Source organism: Thermoascus crustaceus (genome assembly GCF_041956765.1).
Source record: "Thermoascus crustaceus strain CBS 181.67 unplaced genomic scaffold VTN00scaffold_2, whole genome shotgun sequence".
In the NCBI taxonomy this organism is placed as follows: domain Eukaryota; kingdom Fungi; phylum Ascomycota; class Eurotiomycetes; order Eurotiales; family Thermoascaceae; genus Thermoascus; species Thermoascus crustaceus.
The window spans coordinates 3,573,411-3,590,838 of NW_027192528.1; the positions used below are offsets into that span (position 1 = coordinate 3,573,411).

The following is a 17,428-nucleotide window of genomic DNA, read 5'->3' on the forward strand; positions in this document are numbered from 1 at the left end:
GAGGATAAGATGGATAGACCCAACCAAGATTATGTGTGTCCCTTTAACAAAGCCCTGTTGCTTCCTTTTTCTTTGTTTCACCATGGTAGCTTGTTGAGAACGCTTGAAAGGATATTTTAGAGACAATAGTACGTTTAACTGGAAGCAGAGCACTGCAGGCGAAGACAACCATCACACCTCAATCTTCCAGTGAAAAGTCAAATTCCTTGAAGGCTCCTTTGAAGGTATCGGCATCTATCTGTTCTTCCTCTTTCGACTGCACATCATCCCTCCAGTTTATGCGATCTTCGAGCCCTAGGAGCTTTGCCATGACTCTTCGCCCAAACTGGAGATCAAAACGGAAGTCTGGGCGCAGGGGTAGAATCAGACACTTGTCTGTGCCAGTCTTTCCATTGGCCGCCGATTCTGGATTCTTTTCAGCTTCCGAAGGGCTCCATATCCAAACTCGGAAAAAGTCGCCCGGTTCGGACGACCCCTCGTTCGTCGTAGGCTTCTCAAACTTAGGATATTTGAAATTTTCTGCTTCAACCTTGAAAGCGCCCTCAACTAGCCCACGATTGATTAAATCAGAAGGTACGGGCAAAAACTGCCAATGGATATGAATCCCGTTACCCCGGCTGACCTCCCAGGTGACTGCTCCCAGCTCATCCCCTGCTCGTTTCTTCAACATACAGTGCAGAGCTGACCGATACAGCTGCATCTCATTGTACGTGGCGGATCGTGAGTCGAGATCAGGAATGCTAGTGAAGGTGGGAGCGTGGATAAGAGGAATAATCAGCATGTGTCCCGGAAATCCAAGATGGGGAAAGGTCTCTGTTGTTGTCAGCGGCCCCTTGGCCGTTGTGAGATAAGAATCATTTCCGATAGATGTTATAAGATGTGTGGCGATGTTTGGATTTGACAAGCAGAAAAAGCATTCTCCTGGACCAGGAGGGGGCCGTCGAGCGCGTTTCCGGGGTCGTTCAAACTCCTCTTCCCGGGCAAACCGGTGGTATGATTCAGTCTGATTTGGCAGAGCCTGACGTTTCGTTGCGATTCTGGCAAAGGGGCTCGCTGTTGCACCAACCGGAATAGAATTAGGAATGGGCGCTCTTGGATCGAATGCGAATGCATACATCCATTTCTGCTTCGAATTCTTGCTGTACGATGCCAGATTGATGAATCGAGTCAGTGGTTTTGCCTCAACAGCATCATCTGACGGCATATGAAAGAAAGGCTCTCGTTCAAAGAAGAAATCACCAAATGACGAGAAGTGATAGCGAGGCTTTAACGTGGTACAAACATCAGCTACACACTGGACTCCTTCCGGTGGTGCAGCGCCCTCTGGGAGAGGGACTTGGGATCCAAATCTGATATCTTTTGGCCACTGATTAGTGATCAAAATATCAGCGTCGTGAACGCCGAAGAGCGCTCTCGCGTCAGACTCCGTATAGCGAGGATGGTATTTGTTGCCGATCTTGGCATCCAGGGGCACATTGGTCTCCAGCTCGCCTCCAAGGGCGACCAGTCGGATGCCTTCAGAAGTTTTGAGCGTACCACGTTTGCCCAAGAAGTAAAGGTTCGGGCACACTTCATCACTCGATTCAATCTTCTCAACAATTCTTGTTGGGATGGGACGGCTGCCCACAGAAAAGTAAGTCGGTAAGGGGACTGTGATGTTTCCCTGAAGTAGACCTGAAATCTCATCCAGTTCCTGCTCACTCGAGCAGTCTCCAAAGAGATCTCCAACTACAATTGCGAAGGAGAAATTCTGCTTGACCTGAAGTTTTGCGAGCTTGGTGAAGACTTCTCGCAGCGCGCAATTCACATTTCCAATCACAATACTAGTTAGACGAATAAGCAGGCTGGTACATCAGATAAGAGCACACATATCCAACTCACATTTTGGAAGCCATGGTTCAGCAGGATTAGGGGAAATTTAAGATGGAAGTGACCATGAGCATGTGATATGAAACCCTCTTCTACGCGAATGGAGGGACGATCGAAGGACTAACAAGAAAAATCCTTGCTAGGTTTCATGAGAGCATATTCCATCAATGGTGCGTCAAGGAGTCCAGTTGGCAATTATATCTTGCCAACCACCGTACATGCAAAGCTGACCTAAGTTGCCATCGGCCGTTGCAGGATGAATCCGAGGAGCTTGGGCCAGGTTTTACCACGTGACGGAGCTGACCTAAACGGGTTAGCCCGTGCAGCGTTAAGACCGGCGCTATCTCCGCACGGAGAAAACTGCGACCGCCGCCGATGAACTTTTTTGAAGATTTGGGGGATTCGAAAGAGCTACATTCCCACATCAAAGCGACGCCGTGATCTCCACCAGATAACCCAAGATGGTGGCAGCTTCTTCAGGCTCGCGGGGTAAACCCGTGAAGTTTTTGAAGAAGGGCACGGAAACCACGAAGTCGCACCGTTTCGAACCTTTTTCCCATCGCGTCGCAAAGCTCAAAATCGATCCGATTCATCGTGTGCGCCGACCGAGTTTTGGGCCTGAAGATGGAGACGAGACCTCTTCTTATTTTCGCTCCTCTCTCGATCACTGGGTGGAGTTGAACCTGTCAGAGAATTTCTCCGAATTTGCGCGTCGAGTGAATCCTCTCTGCGAGAGCCTTCCTCAGATCCTTTACCACGATGAGAAGATAATGGGCTTGTTGGTGGAGTTCATTGAAAAGAAGGATGCGCTCTCTATGGAGCCGCTTTTGAGTCTGCTGTCTCAGTTCGCCAGAGATTTGGGCGCCAGGTTTGAAAAGCACTTCGCATCGGCCGTTACCCTAGTAGCCTCCGTCGCTGCTACTCACCAGGATGTCGAGGTCGTCGAGTGGAGCTTTACGTGCCTGGCATGGATATTCAAGTTCCTGTCTCGACTACTTGTACCGGATTTGAGGCAACTTCTGGGTATCATGGCTCCGTACCTCGGAAAGGAGCGCCAGAAGCCATTTGTTGCCAGATTTGCCGCGGAGTCGATGTCGTTCCTCATAAAGAAGGCCGGGCTTGTGTACTACAAGAACAAGACGCCCCTCGAGCGCGCTGTATCCTTCCTCTTACACGACCTTCGTGAATCGGCAGACTCACGCAATCTCGAAATTTTCAAGGAAGGTCTCATGGTCATGTTTTCCGACGCTATTAAAGGTGTGAAGGGAGGCATCCATTCAAATGGAGCGGATATTCTCAGTTGCATAATAGATAACGTGCCTGGGGATGATGAAGTTCAGTGCGACTTGGCACAACAGGTCTTGAGCGGTGTGGTCATTAACCTCATCCATCACACGACTGCTGATACTTTCGAACCTCTTTTGGATACTATCCGAGCTTATATTGCAACTGACCATAAGAAACATGTTGCGATTCATGCGAAGCTTTGCTCCCGGTTGATTTTCCTTGTCGTTGTTACAAGAAAAGGGACGAGAGTTAAGAATTGGAAGGGTGTCCATGAAAGCCTGTTGACGTTACTCCGCAGAGCTTCATCTGCTTATGAAGCTTACGAGACTTCCATGCCTCAGTTATTAACTGCGGTGGCATACGCACTTCAAACCTCTCCTATGGATGAAATGCTTCCCTCGATGCGTCCTCTCATGGAAGCTGTGACTAATGACCGTTTTTCGAAATACTTTTTGTCGTTCTGTGCTACATTTTCGGAATCGGGCTCTGAAAGATTCCACGGCATCGTTCTGCCATATTTTCAAAAGTAAGGCGCAAATCTGATATTTCCTGCTCCTTCGCATTTATTCACATCTGATACTTAGGTTCCTCGCCTCTCTATGGCGCGAAGATGAACATGATCTGTGTCTATCTCTGCTCCGGCTCAAAGAGGCTGGGTGTGTGACATCAGAGGCCTCCAAACCTGGATATGTTAGTTGTCCAGCTCCCTGGAAAGCTCATATCGAGGAAAAGTTGGGTAATCCCGACTCTTCTCTTGAATCGGTGGCTCTGCTCAATGCATATGCAAAGCTTCCTGGGGCAATATCCTTTTCTACCGATCCTTCTCTCCTACCTCAGATGATCCAGAGTCTTCATGATCTTTTTTCATCCTTCTTGAAGGCAGAGTCTTCTGATTCAAAGATCATGGCCAATTTTGCGTGTGGCCAAGGCTTTAAGACTTACGTTGAGCTCGCCGTTCAATCTGGAGAAATCGATCTGACGCTATTGGAGTCGATTATTCAGGCGGCTCCGAGATATTCTCGCCTTCCTCTTTTCTTGGAGGCAACTCTGGCTTACATCTCTGCTTGTCCCGAGACGGTCGTGTTCAATGATTCAACAATCGAATCGTTTGCCAGCGCTCTAATTGACAATTTATCCGGGCCATCGCATCCAGTAAGACTTTTCTCTCTAAAATTACTGAGAGAACTGGTTACCCGGGCTGTGAAAGAGGACCCTTCTCCGATTTCAGTAGCGATCGAGATCGAAGAAAGCCCATTGACATTGCAGACCGCCAGAGTCCTTTCGATGCAACTGAGGAAACTTGCCATCTTATACCCACAAGTTGCCTCCCGTAGGTGGATGGCCAAACTGATTCCAAGCTTTTGCTTTGGTTTATTCTCCAAGAGGCTCACCCCCTTGTGGGAGGACTCCGCGGAGGCCTTGAAAACAATAAGCGAAAATGCCACGGGAGAGAACATTGTGGCTGAAATCGCTATCCGATGGCTTCAGGAATATGGAAGCAACCCTTCCAATGATGGATCCTCGGATGAGGCCCCTAAGTATGCAACTGATTTCGAATGCTTTAACGCCACCAAGGTCGAGGGCATTATGTCTGAGAACTTCCAGCGCTTGAAAGATGCGAACATGCTATTAGTGGAATCCTTCGAGCAGGAGCATGCTCCTTCCGACGTTATGCCGGTGGCACCTCGATCCCACGCTCTGCGCGTTCTTAACGCAGCGCCTCAGATAGCGGAAAAGCGATCTCGTTACATCGTCCCGTCTTTTCTGCTGTGGGCATCCCACGACGATGATGATGCTGGTAGCGCTCCCGAGCCCTCGTCCAAGACATCTGCGACACTTACGGCAGACGAGGCGCAGCCTTCATGGGGTTTCAAGGATCGAATGGCACTCCTTGCACTCTTTAGCAAGTTCACGAATCCAAAAGTTCTGTATAGGTCAGCAGAGGTCTATGAAGCTCTACTTGGTCTCCTGACCAATGGAGACTCTGAGATTCAAAAGTCCGCACTCAAAGCTCTCTTCACCTGGAAGGAGCCTCATATCGTCCCCTATCAGGAGAACTTGCTGAGTGTCCTTGACGAGTCTCGGTTTAGAGAGGAACTCGCCGTGTTTGTGCGGGTCGGGGGAGATGATGTTATCATTGAGGAAAAGCATAGAGGTGAACTTCTTCCCGTTCTTCTTAGACTTCTCTACGGCCGCATGGTCTCGAAAGCGGGTCAACATGATGGCCAAGGAGGTCAAGCAGGACGGAGGAAAGCGATCCTCCGAACGTTATCTCAATTGTCAGAGCCAGAATTTGAGATTTTCGTGCGAATCTCATTTGGGTCTCTTGGTAAATTCCGTCTTATTGAGGACGGCCGAGTGAAGGAGGAGTGCTTCGCCCATGACGTGCTCGTCCCAAGGAAGCAGACAGGTCTGCTTAAGACGGTAGAGACGATGTTCGATACCCTCCGCAGCCGTATGTTGCCGTACGCAAAAATGTCAATGGACGTGATCATCTACTGTCTTGTACGGGCGTGTCGAGCATTGAAGAATGACACGGAAACCGGTGCTGCGGATTCCCAGGCTGGGAACCTGCTGACTGTGATGCGGAGCATTCGTCAACTGGGTATCCGTTGTCTCGATTTGGTATTTTCCGTCTCACCGGATATCGACTGGTCGTTCTATCTTCCTACTATCTTCAACGAAGTGATCAACCCCAGAGTCGAAAATTTTGCCATCGAGACCGCGCAAGGAGTTTCTGGTCTTCTTCGGCTTTTCCACACCTGGGCGTCTGCCTCACAGTTGGCCTTCTTGCTTGTTCGGTATAATGGAACTCTCTTGTCACGCATTGTCGATACTCTGGGAGTAGAATCAGCCCGTGATGAAGTAAAAGTCTTCGTCATGGATCAGATTCTGGCACCGATCGTCGAACTTTCTACTGGCAAGCAACTAGAAGAGAAGGAAGAAATGAGCGATGTCCCAACGGATGAGATCCGATCTGAGGTCCTTGCTCCCTATATCGAACACATTCTGTCTCATCTCGGAAACCTTCTGAGGCGGAATCCTTCTCGTCCTGTTTTGATTTCTGGAGTCGAAACTCTGTCTATTCTTGCCCCATGTGTTGAGTCTTCGCGAGAAACCGCAGGACTTATCAGCATTGCGGCATACCTCCTCCGACAACCTCAAGACAGAGTCTCTCCAAAAACGAAGTCTGGGTTGCTGCGGATCCTCCAACATTTTTTGCCTCTGTTTGATCCGCAAGAAGACATGGAGCTCACCCAGCAGGTTTTCCAAGTTGTTACCTCGTTGTTTGACTATTTCAAGGACGACCAGAACAGGGAAATCCTTTCGGATGTCTTCTCAGTGTTCGCCAAGCATGACCCAGAGCTCCATCAGGTGGCCGCTCTATGCTCGGATTTGAATGCTATATCCACGCAGAAACTCGAAGTCGATTACGAGCGCCGGCTCCAAGCTTTCGCCAAGATAAATGAGGGCCTGTGGCGGGAATTCAACGCGAAGCAGTGGCGGCCTTTGCTATTCAATATGCTGTTCCACATTAAAGATGAAGAGGAACTCGCCATCAGATCTAGTGCCTCTTTTGGATTTAAGCGACTTATGGAGAGGGCGGTTCTGGATGAGGACGGTGACAAAGTAGAATTCGACCAGCTTGTCAGCGAAATTGTATTGCCTGCTCTGCACAACGGTGTCAGACAGAAGACCGAAATGATTCGATCCGAGTTCGTAAGTGCTCTGGGTTACTTCGTCAAGTTGAACCCAACCATGCCGGCCGTCCAGGACATGCACGTGCTTCTGGTTGGCGATGATGAAGAGGCGTCGTTCTTCAATAATATCCTGCATATACAGCAGCACCGCCGTCTTCGATCGCTGCGCCGCCTGGCGTCCGAAGCAGCCAAGGGAATACTGCAGGCATCCAACATCAGCACGATTTTCTTGCCGCTTATTGAACACTATGTCTTCCATCAGGCTGAAGACGAGAGCGCCCACAACTTGACAGCGGAGACAGTAACGACAATCGGTACTCTTGCAGAATGGCTTGAGTGGGACAAGTTCAGGGCAACATTCCGAAGATATCGCGGCTATATGCAGAGCAAGCCCGAGATGGAGAAGAACATCATCAGACTTCTCGGAAAGATGGCCGATGCGCTGTCTCATGCAATGGATCAGGCTAAGGAAGCAGAACCTACGGATGGTGAAAAGATGGAGGGTGTGGAGCCTTCTCTACCCTCCAAAAGCTGCCTTGCCAGAACCCTGCCGGCAACTACAAAGGTCGCTAGTGAGCTTACGACACAAATCTTGCCCTTCTTGACCGACTACGTCCATCACAAGGAAGAGTCGGAAGTTAGCCTGCGCCTGCCGGCGGCCGTCGTCATCATCAAACTCCTCAAACTTCTTCCCGAAGAAGACATGGCTCTTCGCCTTCCACCTGTTCTTCTGGATGTGTGCAGCGTCTTGAAGAGTAAAGCACAGGAGTCCCGAGATGCCGCTAGGAAAACGCTCTCTGAAATTGCCATTATCCTTGGACCGTCTTACTTCGGCTACATATTGAAGGAGCTACGCGGTGTCCTGACGAAAGGCTACCAGCGTCACGTCCTCTCCTTCACGATTCACTCCATGCTTGTCTCCACAACCGATGAATTTAAACAAGGCGACCTGGACCACTGTCTTGCAGAGCTAGTGTCAGTTGTTATGGACGATATCTTTGGCACTGCAGGTCAAGAGAAGGATGCAGAGGAGTACATCAGTAAGATGAAGGAGGTCAAGAGCAGCAAGAGCTACGATTCTATGGAACTGCTTGCGAAAAATGCCACCATCCGACATTTGGCACATCTACTACGCCCGATCCAGCAAATCTTGCGTGAGAAGCTCACCTCAGGTATTGTCAAGAAAATAGATGAGTTACTGAGGAGGATCGGAGTCGGTCTCCTGAGAAACCCGGGAGCGGAGAGCAGGGATCTCCTAGTTTTCTGCTACGAGGTTATCAAAGAGTCATATCAAGACTCTCCAGCTGCTGACGCAAAATCTTCCGAACTTTCTTCGGTTCAGCGGCGTTTCCTCGTGAATCTGCAACCGCCTAAGCGAGGTGAAAAACGGGGATCGACGTCTTCCTACGTGTACAAGCTCTCGAGCTTTTCTCTCGACGTTCTTCGCTCGATAGTCAAGAAGTTCGACTCGCTGCTGACCGCCGCGAACTTAGCCGGTTTCCTTCCAATTATCGGCGATGCATTGGTCCAGGCCCAGGAGGAGGTCAAGGTGTCCGCTCTCCGTCTTTTGGCGACGATCATCAGACTTCCTCTGCCTGAAATCGATAACAACTCTCACGTCTACCTCACGGAAGCGGTTAAGATAATCAAGGAAGCTCCCAATACGAACACCGAAGCAGCACAGGCAGCATTGAAGCTGATCGCGGCTATGCTGCGCGAAAGGAAGACCGTAAAGCTCAGAGATGGCCACCTTGCATACTTGCTCAAGCGCATCGCGACTGACATTGAAGAACCTGACCGCCAAGGCGTGACATTCAATTTCATCCGGGCAGTAATGGCGCGCAAGTTCCTCGTGCCTGAGATGTACGAACTCGTCGACAATATTGCCAAGATGATGGTTACCAACCAGACGCGAGGTGCGCGGGATCTCGCTCGTGGTGCATATATCTACTTCCTGGTCGAGTATCCACAAGCCAACAACCGTTGGAAGAAGCAGCTCGCTTTCCTTGTCAAGAACCTTGAGTACAAGTACCGAGAAGGCCGTCAGTCTGTCATGGAAGCGGTGCATATGCTTCTGTCAAAGACTGGTGGCGAACTAGTCCAGGATATTATTGGAACATTTTTCCTGCCGGTAGTTATGGTTATGGCAAATGACGATACACCCGAGTGCCGCGAGATGGCCGGTGTCTTGCTGAGTGAACTCTACGCTAAAGCTGACAGAGAGCAGATCAAGACGATGCTGACGCCTGTGCGGTTTTGGCTGGAGCAAACAGACAATATGCCGCTCACTAGCACCGGTTTGCAAGCTATGAGGATATTCTTCGAAGTGGAGGGGACCGAAAAAGAGAAGGAGGCACGTTTCGTGGCGGGAGTACTGCCGAGCATCATGCAACCCATCGTTGAGAACCACGAAAGTGAAGACTGGGAGGTGCTCTACTTCGCCTTGCAGCTCTTCACCAAGATCTCTAAGGCCACTCCTGCCACAGCCCTCTCCCAGGACTGTGCTACCATCTGGCACAGTGTTCGCGAATCTCTGTTCTATCCTCACGCTTGGGTCAAGACATGCGCCGCTAACCTTACCGGCGTGTGGCTTGGGGACCTGGCCAAGGCAAATGCCGCCTCTGGATATGAATCGGTCCCTCTGGTCGGCACTTCCGGCCTGAAGCTTGACAAGGAGTCAATGTTGCAGCTCGTTCGCGCCAGTGTACGTTGTCTTCGTACTCCAGGTATCAGCGAGGAGCTCGCCATGCAGACCGTCCGCAACATTATATTTCTGGGTCGGTGCTTTGCCCAGAATGGCCTCGAGTTCTCCGGAAAGGGGGCCAAAGAGCTCGAAGAGGATTCAGTAACCGACGAAAGCGATGACGAAGACGGACTCGACGACGCAGACGGTACGGAGCGCTCATCGTCAAAGTCCGCCGTCCAATACATCTTCCAGCAGGTGTCTCTCATCCTGCGCCGTGAGACTCTCACCACGAGGGCGGAGTCGTTGATCCCTAAGACGGCGTCAATGGCCCTCCTCGCAGCACTCTGCCGCCATCTCGACACAGAGTCTATCACTCCTTCTTTGCCAGTGATCCTCCTGCCGCTGCAGCACCTGACCGATCCATCTATCCCGGCGCCACGCTCGTCGGATGAGGCTTTCCAGACCGCGTACAAGTCACTCGTCTCCAATGCCCACGAGGTGCTTGACCTTCTACAGAAGAAACTGGGCACGACGGAGTACGTTGCGCAGATGTCGCGTGTCAAGGATGCCATCAAGGAAAGACGTGAGGGACGGAAAATGAAGAGGCGCATCGATGCTGTTGCCGATCCAGAGAAGGTTGGGCGCGAGAAGAAGAGGAAGAACGAGCGGAAGCGGGAGAAGAGAAAGGAGAAGGGCCAGGAGCACCGTGGCAAGAGGCGCGGTTGGTAGATTACCTTTCTGCACCTATTATTTCCGTTTTTGGCATTCAAAAAAAGGAAATTTGGTATATGGGATATGGCGTTTTAATGAGATGGGATTATTATGTTTAGATCGTACCACAAAACATGATGTCTATATACATGTACATAATGTCACTAAAAGAAAAGGCCAAGGAGCTCATTAATACGACTCCTTTTTGTTCGTTCATTCATGGAGGTTCTAGTCGTACCTCAAACATCACCCCGATGTGTTTTTTAGGACCCCTCTATACTCCTTCCCAAACCAAAACCAGTGGAACTAAACAGTCATCAGCTCTTACATAGCAATCCCTTGCTCAGGAAAACTGGAAATGGCCGCAGCTAAAAGCCTTGCCATTGCGTTACGTTCCTCATCATACATTTGGGCTCACGACGACGACGAGGACGGCGACTGCTGCCCAGCACTCTGCTGCGCAGCCTCCGCTGGGGCCTGCGTCTGCCTCACGGACCCATCCTCCCAGATCTCCATATCTCCCTCCAGGTATCCCTTGGTCAGTTTCACCCCCTGCTCCGACAGGATGTCTTCAAGGGTGCTCTTTTTGTCCATGAAGATGCCGAGGTGGTCGCTGATGACATGTCGGTTGTGGCACGACGGGCAGCGAATCAACACGGTGCCCTTGTGGTAGCCATGCTTGGACATCCTGTGCGAGGAACGGTGCCCGCAGGGCTTACAGGTAAATGTGATCTGGTACCCAGGCTCTTGCTCCCGGCGGAGTCTGTTCTGCTCCGCGCGGGCGGCTTCTTCGGCTTCGGTTGTGGTGCGGTCGGTGAGGGGACGAGATGACGGTGATGATGATGAGTTAGAGTTGTATCTGAGAGCACCGGAGAGGTAGGGAGTTCCCCGTCTGAACGCGCTGGTGGTAGAGGATGATAGAGGAGACTGAATCGACTGTGAGAGCGGTCGTAATATCGGGCTTGGAACGGCTGCTCGGGGAAGGAGGCGGCTCTGGCCGCGAAGGGTCTGCAGGAAAGCGGTTGATGCACGCATTATGGTAGTAATGAAGTAGATTCCAAGCCTCGGAGATTATTTCAAATCCGATAGAAGATATGTCTCCAGCGATCGATAGCTGGAGGAGTAGACGTGGGGAATGAAGCTTCCTGGCCGTTCCGGATGGAGCTGTGACGGAAAGTTCAGAGAAAAGCTGCGCCGGAGATTCGTTGTTCCACCTCTCCTCTCCGCGGTGACTTTGGAGCATCAAGATACCTCCCGACAAGAACCCCAGATCGTCGGCGTGGAAACACTGCTTTCACTCGCAGCAGCGGAGATTCACTTTGTGCAGGATGCGGATGAAGCTATAACTCACTTACCCGCACCCGACCCAGTCTTCACTGAGTTCCTGTCTTTTCCTCCGCCTGGTATCCTCAACACCTCTCTCCTCCCGCTGCTGCTCTGGTTGCCCCGCACAGGAGCTACTTCCGCCATCGAACCTCCGCTGTGCCAGTTAGGACACGGATAAGAAACGAAACATGGCTATGAGAGCGAGACAAAAAATCCGCGCCCCGAGAAGGGTAAGTTGTCTTCACTTGTGGCCGTGCCGTTGTGTTCCTGGAGGCGATTGAAGTATGAGAACGAACTATACTGGAACACAAATTCCTCCACCTTTTCGGACAATCAGGAGATCCACCACATTACCTGTATTAAATACCATGAAGAATTCATAAGCTAATTTGCACAGGGCCTGACAGCAAAGGGTGACGATTTCGAGACGATATGGTCTGTTCTGGCCTCTTCCCTGCGCGAGATCCACACCAAGAATGCGTCCACCCTCTCCTTCGAGGAGCTTTACCGGAACGCATACAAGATCGTTCTGATGTCGCGCGGAGATGAGCTGTACGAGCGAGTAAAACGCCTCGAAGAGGAGTGGTTGGACAGTGAGGTCCGCAAGCGCATCACGTCTGCGGTCTCACCCAGTCTGCTGCTTGCGAAGGAGCCCGTCGATGCGCTGGATCAGTCGAACGAGAGGCGCGCTGCGGGAGAGAAATTTTTGGCAGCGATGAAGGCGGCTTGGGAAGATCATCAGCTGTGCATGGGCATGATCACGGACGTTCTTATGTACATGGTATGTCCTAGCGGTTTTATGCAGTGTCGCCCTCGGTAGGTTCCTCAGAACTGACACATTTCTCGTGTTTGTAGGATCGCGTGACATGTACAGATCACCGTAAGCCTTCGATATACACAGCATCCATGTGTCTGTTCCGAGATTGTGTCCTCCGCGCCTCCGTGCGCCCGGATTCAGAGACGACCGTCTTCGACGTCCTGGAGTCGACAGTCCTTTTCATGATACAGCTGGAGCGAGCAGGGCATATCATAGAGAGACCATTGATCCGGCATTGTATGTACATGTTGGAAGGCCTCTATGAGACAGTCACCGAAGAAGAGTCGGCGAAACTTTACTTGACTGTCTTTGAGCCTGCATTCCTCGAGACCAGCAGGGCTTTTTACCGGGCTGAAGGACAGCGGCTCCTAGAGACCACAGACGCTGCTACTTTCTGCAGATTGACCGCCGACCGGATAACAGAAGAGGAGGAGCGTTGTCGCTATACCCTATCTCCACTGTCGGAGCAGAGAATAAAGGCTGTCTTGGATGATGAGATGATAAGGAGGAACATCGCTGATGTCATCGAACTGGAAGGAAGTGGAGTGAGGTACATGCTCGACCATGACAGGTTGACCGATCTGGGCAATGTATATGAGCTCAGCTCGAGGATCGACAAGAAGAAGACAGCCTTGACAAAAGCGGTACAAAAGCGAATAGTTGAGATGGGCGACGAGATCAATGCTGCCGCAAAGGCATTTGCACAAGCTCCCTCTACTGCAGCCTCGAGGCCCGACAAAGACAAGCCGGACGAGGCCAATGGAGAAGGAAAGAAGAAAGCGGATGAGAAAGAGAAGCCCGTCAACCAGCAGACAGCGGCTGCTATCAAATGGGTCGACGATATACTACACCTTAAGAAGAAGTTCGACAATGTCTGGGAGAAGGCTTTTGCCTCTGACCAAGGCATGCAAAGCTCGATAACAAATAGTTTTTCGGATTTTATCAACACAAATGCCCGAAGCTCCGAATACCTTTCGTTATTCTTCGATGAGAATCTGAAGAAGGGTATCAAGGGAAAGACAGAGAGCGAAGTCGATGCTCTCCTCGAGAACGGTATCACTCTTCTGCGATACGTGAAGGACAAGGACCTCTTCGAGACATACTACAAGAAGCATCTATCTCGACGCCTGCTCATGAAGCGCTCAGCTAGCATGGATGCGGAGAGACAGATGATATCGAAGATGAAGATGGAGGTCGGTAACCAGTTTACGCAGCGCATAGAAGCCATGTTCAAGGATATGGCAATCTCCGATGACCTTACATCCAGCTACAAGGATCACATTGCGAAAACTGGAGATCCAGATCCGAAGAGGATGGAGCTCGAAGTCAACGTTCTCACGAGCACTATGTGGCCCATGGAGATCATGTCAAGCACCAGAGATGGCAATATGCAGCTGCCTTGCATCTTCCCGAAGGAGGTTGAGACGGTTATGCAGAGCTTTGAGAAGTTCTATCTCAGCAAACACAACGGAAGGAAACTTTCGTGGCAACCCGGTATGGGCACCGCAGATATCCGCGCTCTGTTTTTCAGGTCCAATGGGAAGGTTGCGCGGCACGAGCTGAATGTTTCCACATACGCTATGATAATCCTCCTCCTGTTCAATGATGTACCGGCCGAAGAATCGCTTAGCTACGAAGAGATACAAGCACGCACGCGGATTCCTGATCACGATCTGATACGGAATCTCCAGTCCCTTGCTGTGGCGCCAAAGACGCGGGTTCTAAAAAAGGAGCCCATGAGCAAGGATGTGAAGCCGACAGATCGTTTCTTCTACAATCAGGACTTCCAGAGCCCGTACACCAAGGTTAGGATCGGCGTTGTCAGCGGCGCCGGGAACAAGGTCGAGAGTCAGAACGAGCGAAGGGAGACCGAAAAGAAGATGAGTGACGAACGTGGTGCCAGTATCGAGGCGGCGATTGTACGAATTATGAAGTATGTCATCCATTCCATTCTGTCTTTCAATATATATATATATATATATATATATCGTACTGCAGAGACTAACAGCATCCCTTCCACAGGCAACGCAAGAAGCTCACCCACTCGCAACTCATGACGGAGGTGCTGACGCAGCTTGCCTCCCGTTTCGTTCCCGACGTAAATATGGTCAAGAAGCGCATCGAAAGCTTGATCGACCGAGAATACCTTGAACGCATCACCGACTCGGATCCTCCCGCGTACGGCTACATCGCATAGATGGGCTGTCTTTTACTGTCATACTACTCTCCATACCAAAGCCTGCAAAGGTTTTGGTTGAATTTTCTCGTTTCTCTGAGCGACCTTTTTGCTTCTTCCTGCGGGAATACCCTGTGCCCAATAGTGACGGCGAACGGATGAATGTTTCTTCTCCGGGGAACGGGCTCTTTTTTTCCTTCTTCTTCTTCTTCTTCTCAGTGGTGCTACATTTTTTCGGCACCCATTGGTTACGGTTATTGTGCATGACGACAGGATTATTTACGGATATGGATGGGTTTGGGACCGGGTTTCTATCTATCTGACGGAGAATGGGAATCATGCGCATATGCCATCGAACTGGATGGAAGTCCGTTCATACAGTACAGAACAGTACAGCACTGGAGGAGTCAGTCAGTCCATGGGATAAAAAACGTAGAGGCGTAATGTCGCTTCAGTTTTTTACAACTTCATGAGCAGGAGTTTTATTTTCGGCTTTTCCGGGGACTCGTGAGCTCATCTCGGAAGAGGTCTCTTCTGTATCTAGTTTATTTTTTAGGTAGTGAGATGGGTTAGGTAGATGATCATGGGGAAAAAAAATATTTTAAATATCCTTTGCATCGGGTTTATTCTCGATTCGTTCTATTTACTTAAGTTTTTCTTTTTTTTCAATGTCAATTCCTGTACCGTCATCCACAAAAACAGGAAAACGGTATATTTATTTCGATTCAACTTTTTGAATATATTAGTTCCAGAACTCGACTGCGGAACATATTCCGTAATACTCCCAACGCCGCGTCAATGCAGTAAAGAGATGTCCGTAACCATGCAATGCAAAGCCCCGCCACATCATGCACGCGATGTTTTAAATATGTACAGCATGTACATGTGTACCGTATGTGTTGCGGTAGGACTCGATGAAGCGAGTTTCCAACCCACCATCCTTCCCCCTCAACACAACTTCCCATTTCATAACCCACCCCCCCACATTTTCATAAACGAATAAATAAATCATCATGACTCTTTTTTATTATCATAAAATCTCCACCTCCCCCCTCTCCCACGCCTTCTTCACCCCCTCCCACCTCACAACCCACACCTCCCCTATCCGCATCGTCGCCCCATACTCCTCCTCGTCGAACCCGGCCGCCTCATCCGCGGGGAACACAATACTCACCTCCTCCGCCAGACAGCGCACGAACACGACCTCCTTCGTCTCGGGGCCCTGGACCATGCTCGTCCCGCCCGCGTTGTCATCCAGCCGGCGCAGCTGCGGCGGGAAGGAGTTCAGGAATGACGATCTGTAGTGTGAGGCCAGGAGGGTCTGATGCGCGTGGAGGAAGGCGGCTTCTTGTGCGGAGAGGGGGGAGGGATTTATTGTCGTGGTGGTTGTTGGGTCGGGTATGGAGTCTTCGGGGCGTTGGTCGGATTGTTGGCTCTGGGACTGGGAGAGGGAAGGTCGGGGCGGGGAGATGAGGAGGAGGTAGTGCATGCTGTGTTTGGTGAGTTTGGAGAGGCGCTGGCGGAGGAGGGAGCGGATGAGGTATTGGGTGCGGGAGAGGTCGGTTTGGAGGATGGAGAGTTTGAGGTTAAGGGTTGGGTTGTTGATGTTTGTCGATGATGATGATGTGGAGAAGGGGTCGGAGGAGGAGGCGGTTAGGTCTTCGATTATTTCGATCTGTTATTTTTCACAGGGTCAATTAGTATATTTCTGGATATAGAAGGGTAAATGCGTTGGTGAGGAAGATGTATGTCCGGAATGGGTACAGCCCACTCATGACAATTGTCCCGACTTAAGAAACAGAGAGTAGGATACACATAGACAGATGTAATCACACTCACCTGCTTTCTAACTCTCTCCATCATCCTCTCCATCAGTGCTCCGGGCCATGGTAGGAGCTCCGACACGGCGCGCTCCGCGACCCAGAAGCGCGTGAGCACCTGGTGATCGAGTGCGGTGGATTCGGGCGAAGAGAAGTCGTCCCGGTCGACGGAGGCCAGAATGTCATCGATATCCATGGCGAAGGGCTTCCCGATGGGATTCGAGCAGCATCGGGGCGTGGGAGAACCAGGCGGGACGATGGTGAAGGATCAAGACTGACATCCAGACCATCGGAGGCGGAGCGGAGAGCGGCTTTGTGCGGAGATGGCCGCTCATTGGATCCCGCTGGTCTACAACTCTGGTCACATACAAGTCTACGAAGAACACAATCAGGTTTGAACATTAAAAATGGTATATTTTAGACTAAAGAAAATATTGCCTATCAGCTTCCAGCTTCCCCGCTTCCCACATGATGGGTGAAGTCGGTTCTCCTTCGGCGCAATGCTTCCAGGCTTTGCTAGTAGTATGTACAGCTGCTCGTACCTTCGGATGCAACATGAAATAAGACGCTCTGTGTCTGCGATATATGGAAGGAAGGGAAAAAGGACGCCGGATTACGCGTCTCCGGCAATCTGGATATCAACGACTCTGTACCAGCGGGATATAACAGGCAGCCCCGCGAACATTTGTACAAGACCAAACCTGGATTAAACGACGGTATCGGGTCGGTAGAGCAGTTCCAAGAAACAGAGGTACCAACGGTCAGAGATATATGGTACAGTCCAAGGAGAGTCAAATTGGATGTTGAGTGACGTTTGTCGGAAGTTGTAACAATCACGTTTTTGCTTTTTCTTTTTTTTCTTTTCCAATTTTTTTTTCGTATTTTTTGTTCTTTTCTTCCGATTTTTTTGCTGTATTTTTTTCTTTTTCTTTTTTGTCAGTATAACAAAGGAAATACGGAAATAGAGGCGTGGGGCGGCAGGTGTAGTAGGATGTTATTCCTCGCAGAAGGTCAAATCACAGTAGCCTTTCCGCA

General features: G+C 50.5%; 5 protein-coding genes across 5 annotated transcripts; 2 read left to right on the forward strand and 3 right to left on the reverse strand.

The window, feature by feature from the left end:
• Window positions 1–178: 178 nt before the first annotated feature.
• On the reverse strand, window positions 179–1,895 carry VTN00DRAFT_4805 (uncharacterized protein; the record flags this gene model as incomplete). Its single annotated transcript, XM_069431268.1, has 2 exons — window positions 179–1,823; window positions 1,882–1,895. The coding sequence occupies 2 exons, from the start codon at window positions 1,893–1,895 to the stop codon at window positions 179–181; spliced, it is 1,659 nt and encodes a 552-aa protein (XP_069290320.1).
• Window positions 1,896–2,330: 435 nt separating this feature from the next.
• Window positions 2,331–10,272, forward strand: VTN00DRAFT_4806 (uncharacterized protein; the record flags this gene model as incomplete). The annotated part of the gene is made up of 2 exons (XM_069431269.1): window positions 2,331–3,682; window positions 3,741–10,272. 2 exons carry the CDS (start codon window positions 2,331–2,333, stop codon window positions 10,270–10,272), a joined length of 7,884 nt encoding a protein of 2,627 aa, XP_069290321.1.
• A 396-nt stretch (window positions 10,273–10,668) lies between these two features.
• Window positions 10,669–11,289, reverse strand: VTN00DRAFT_4807 (uncharacterized protein; the record flags this gene model as incomplete). Its single annotated transcript, XM_069431270.1, has 1 exon — window positions 10,669–11,289. One exon carries the CDS (start codon window positions 11,287–11,289, stop codon window positions 10,669–10,671), a length of 621 nt encoding a protein of 206 aa, XP_069290322.1.
• Window positions 11,290–11,768: 479 nt separating this feature from the next.
• On the forward strand, window positions 11,769–14,594 carry VTN00DRAFT_4808 (uncharacterized protein; the record flags this gene model as incomplete). Its single annotated transcript, XM_069431271.1, has 4 exons — window positions 11,769–11,810; window positions 11,978–12,361; window positions 12,436–14,330; window positions 14,420–14,594. 4 exons carry the CDS (start codon window positions 11,769–11,771, stop codon window positions 14,592–14,594), a joined length of 2,496 nt encoding a protein of 831 aa, XP_069290323.1.
• Window positions 14,595–15,603: 1,009 nt separating this feature from the next.
• On the reverse strand, window positions 15,604–16,589 carry VTN00DRAFT_4809 (uncharacterized protein; the record flags this gene model as incomplete). The annotated part of the gene is made up of 2 exons (XM_069431272.1): window positions 15,604–16,248; window positions 16,413–16,589. The coding sequence occupies 2 exons, from the start codon at window positions 16,587–16,589 to the stop codon at window positions 15,604–15,606; spliced, it is 822 nt and encodes a 273-aa protein (XP_069290324.1).
• Window positions 16,590–17,428: the final 839 nt, after the last annotated feature.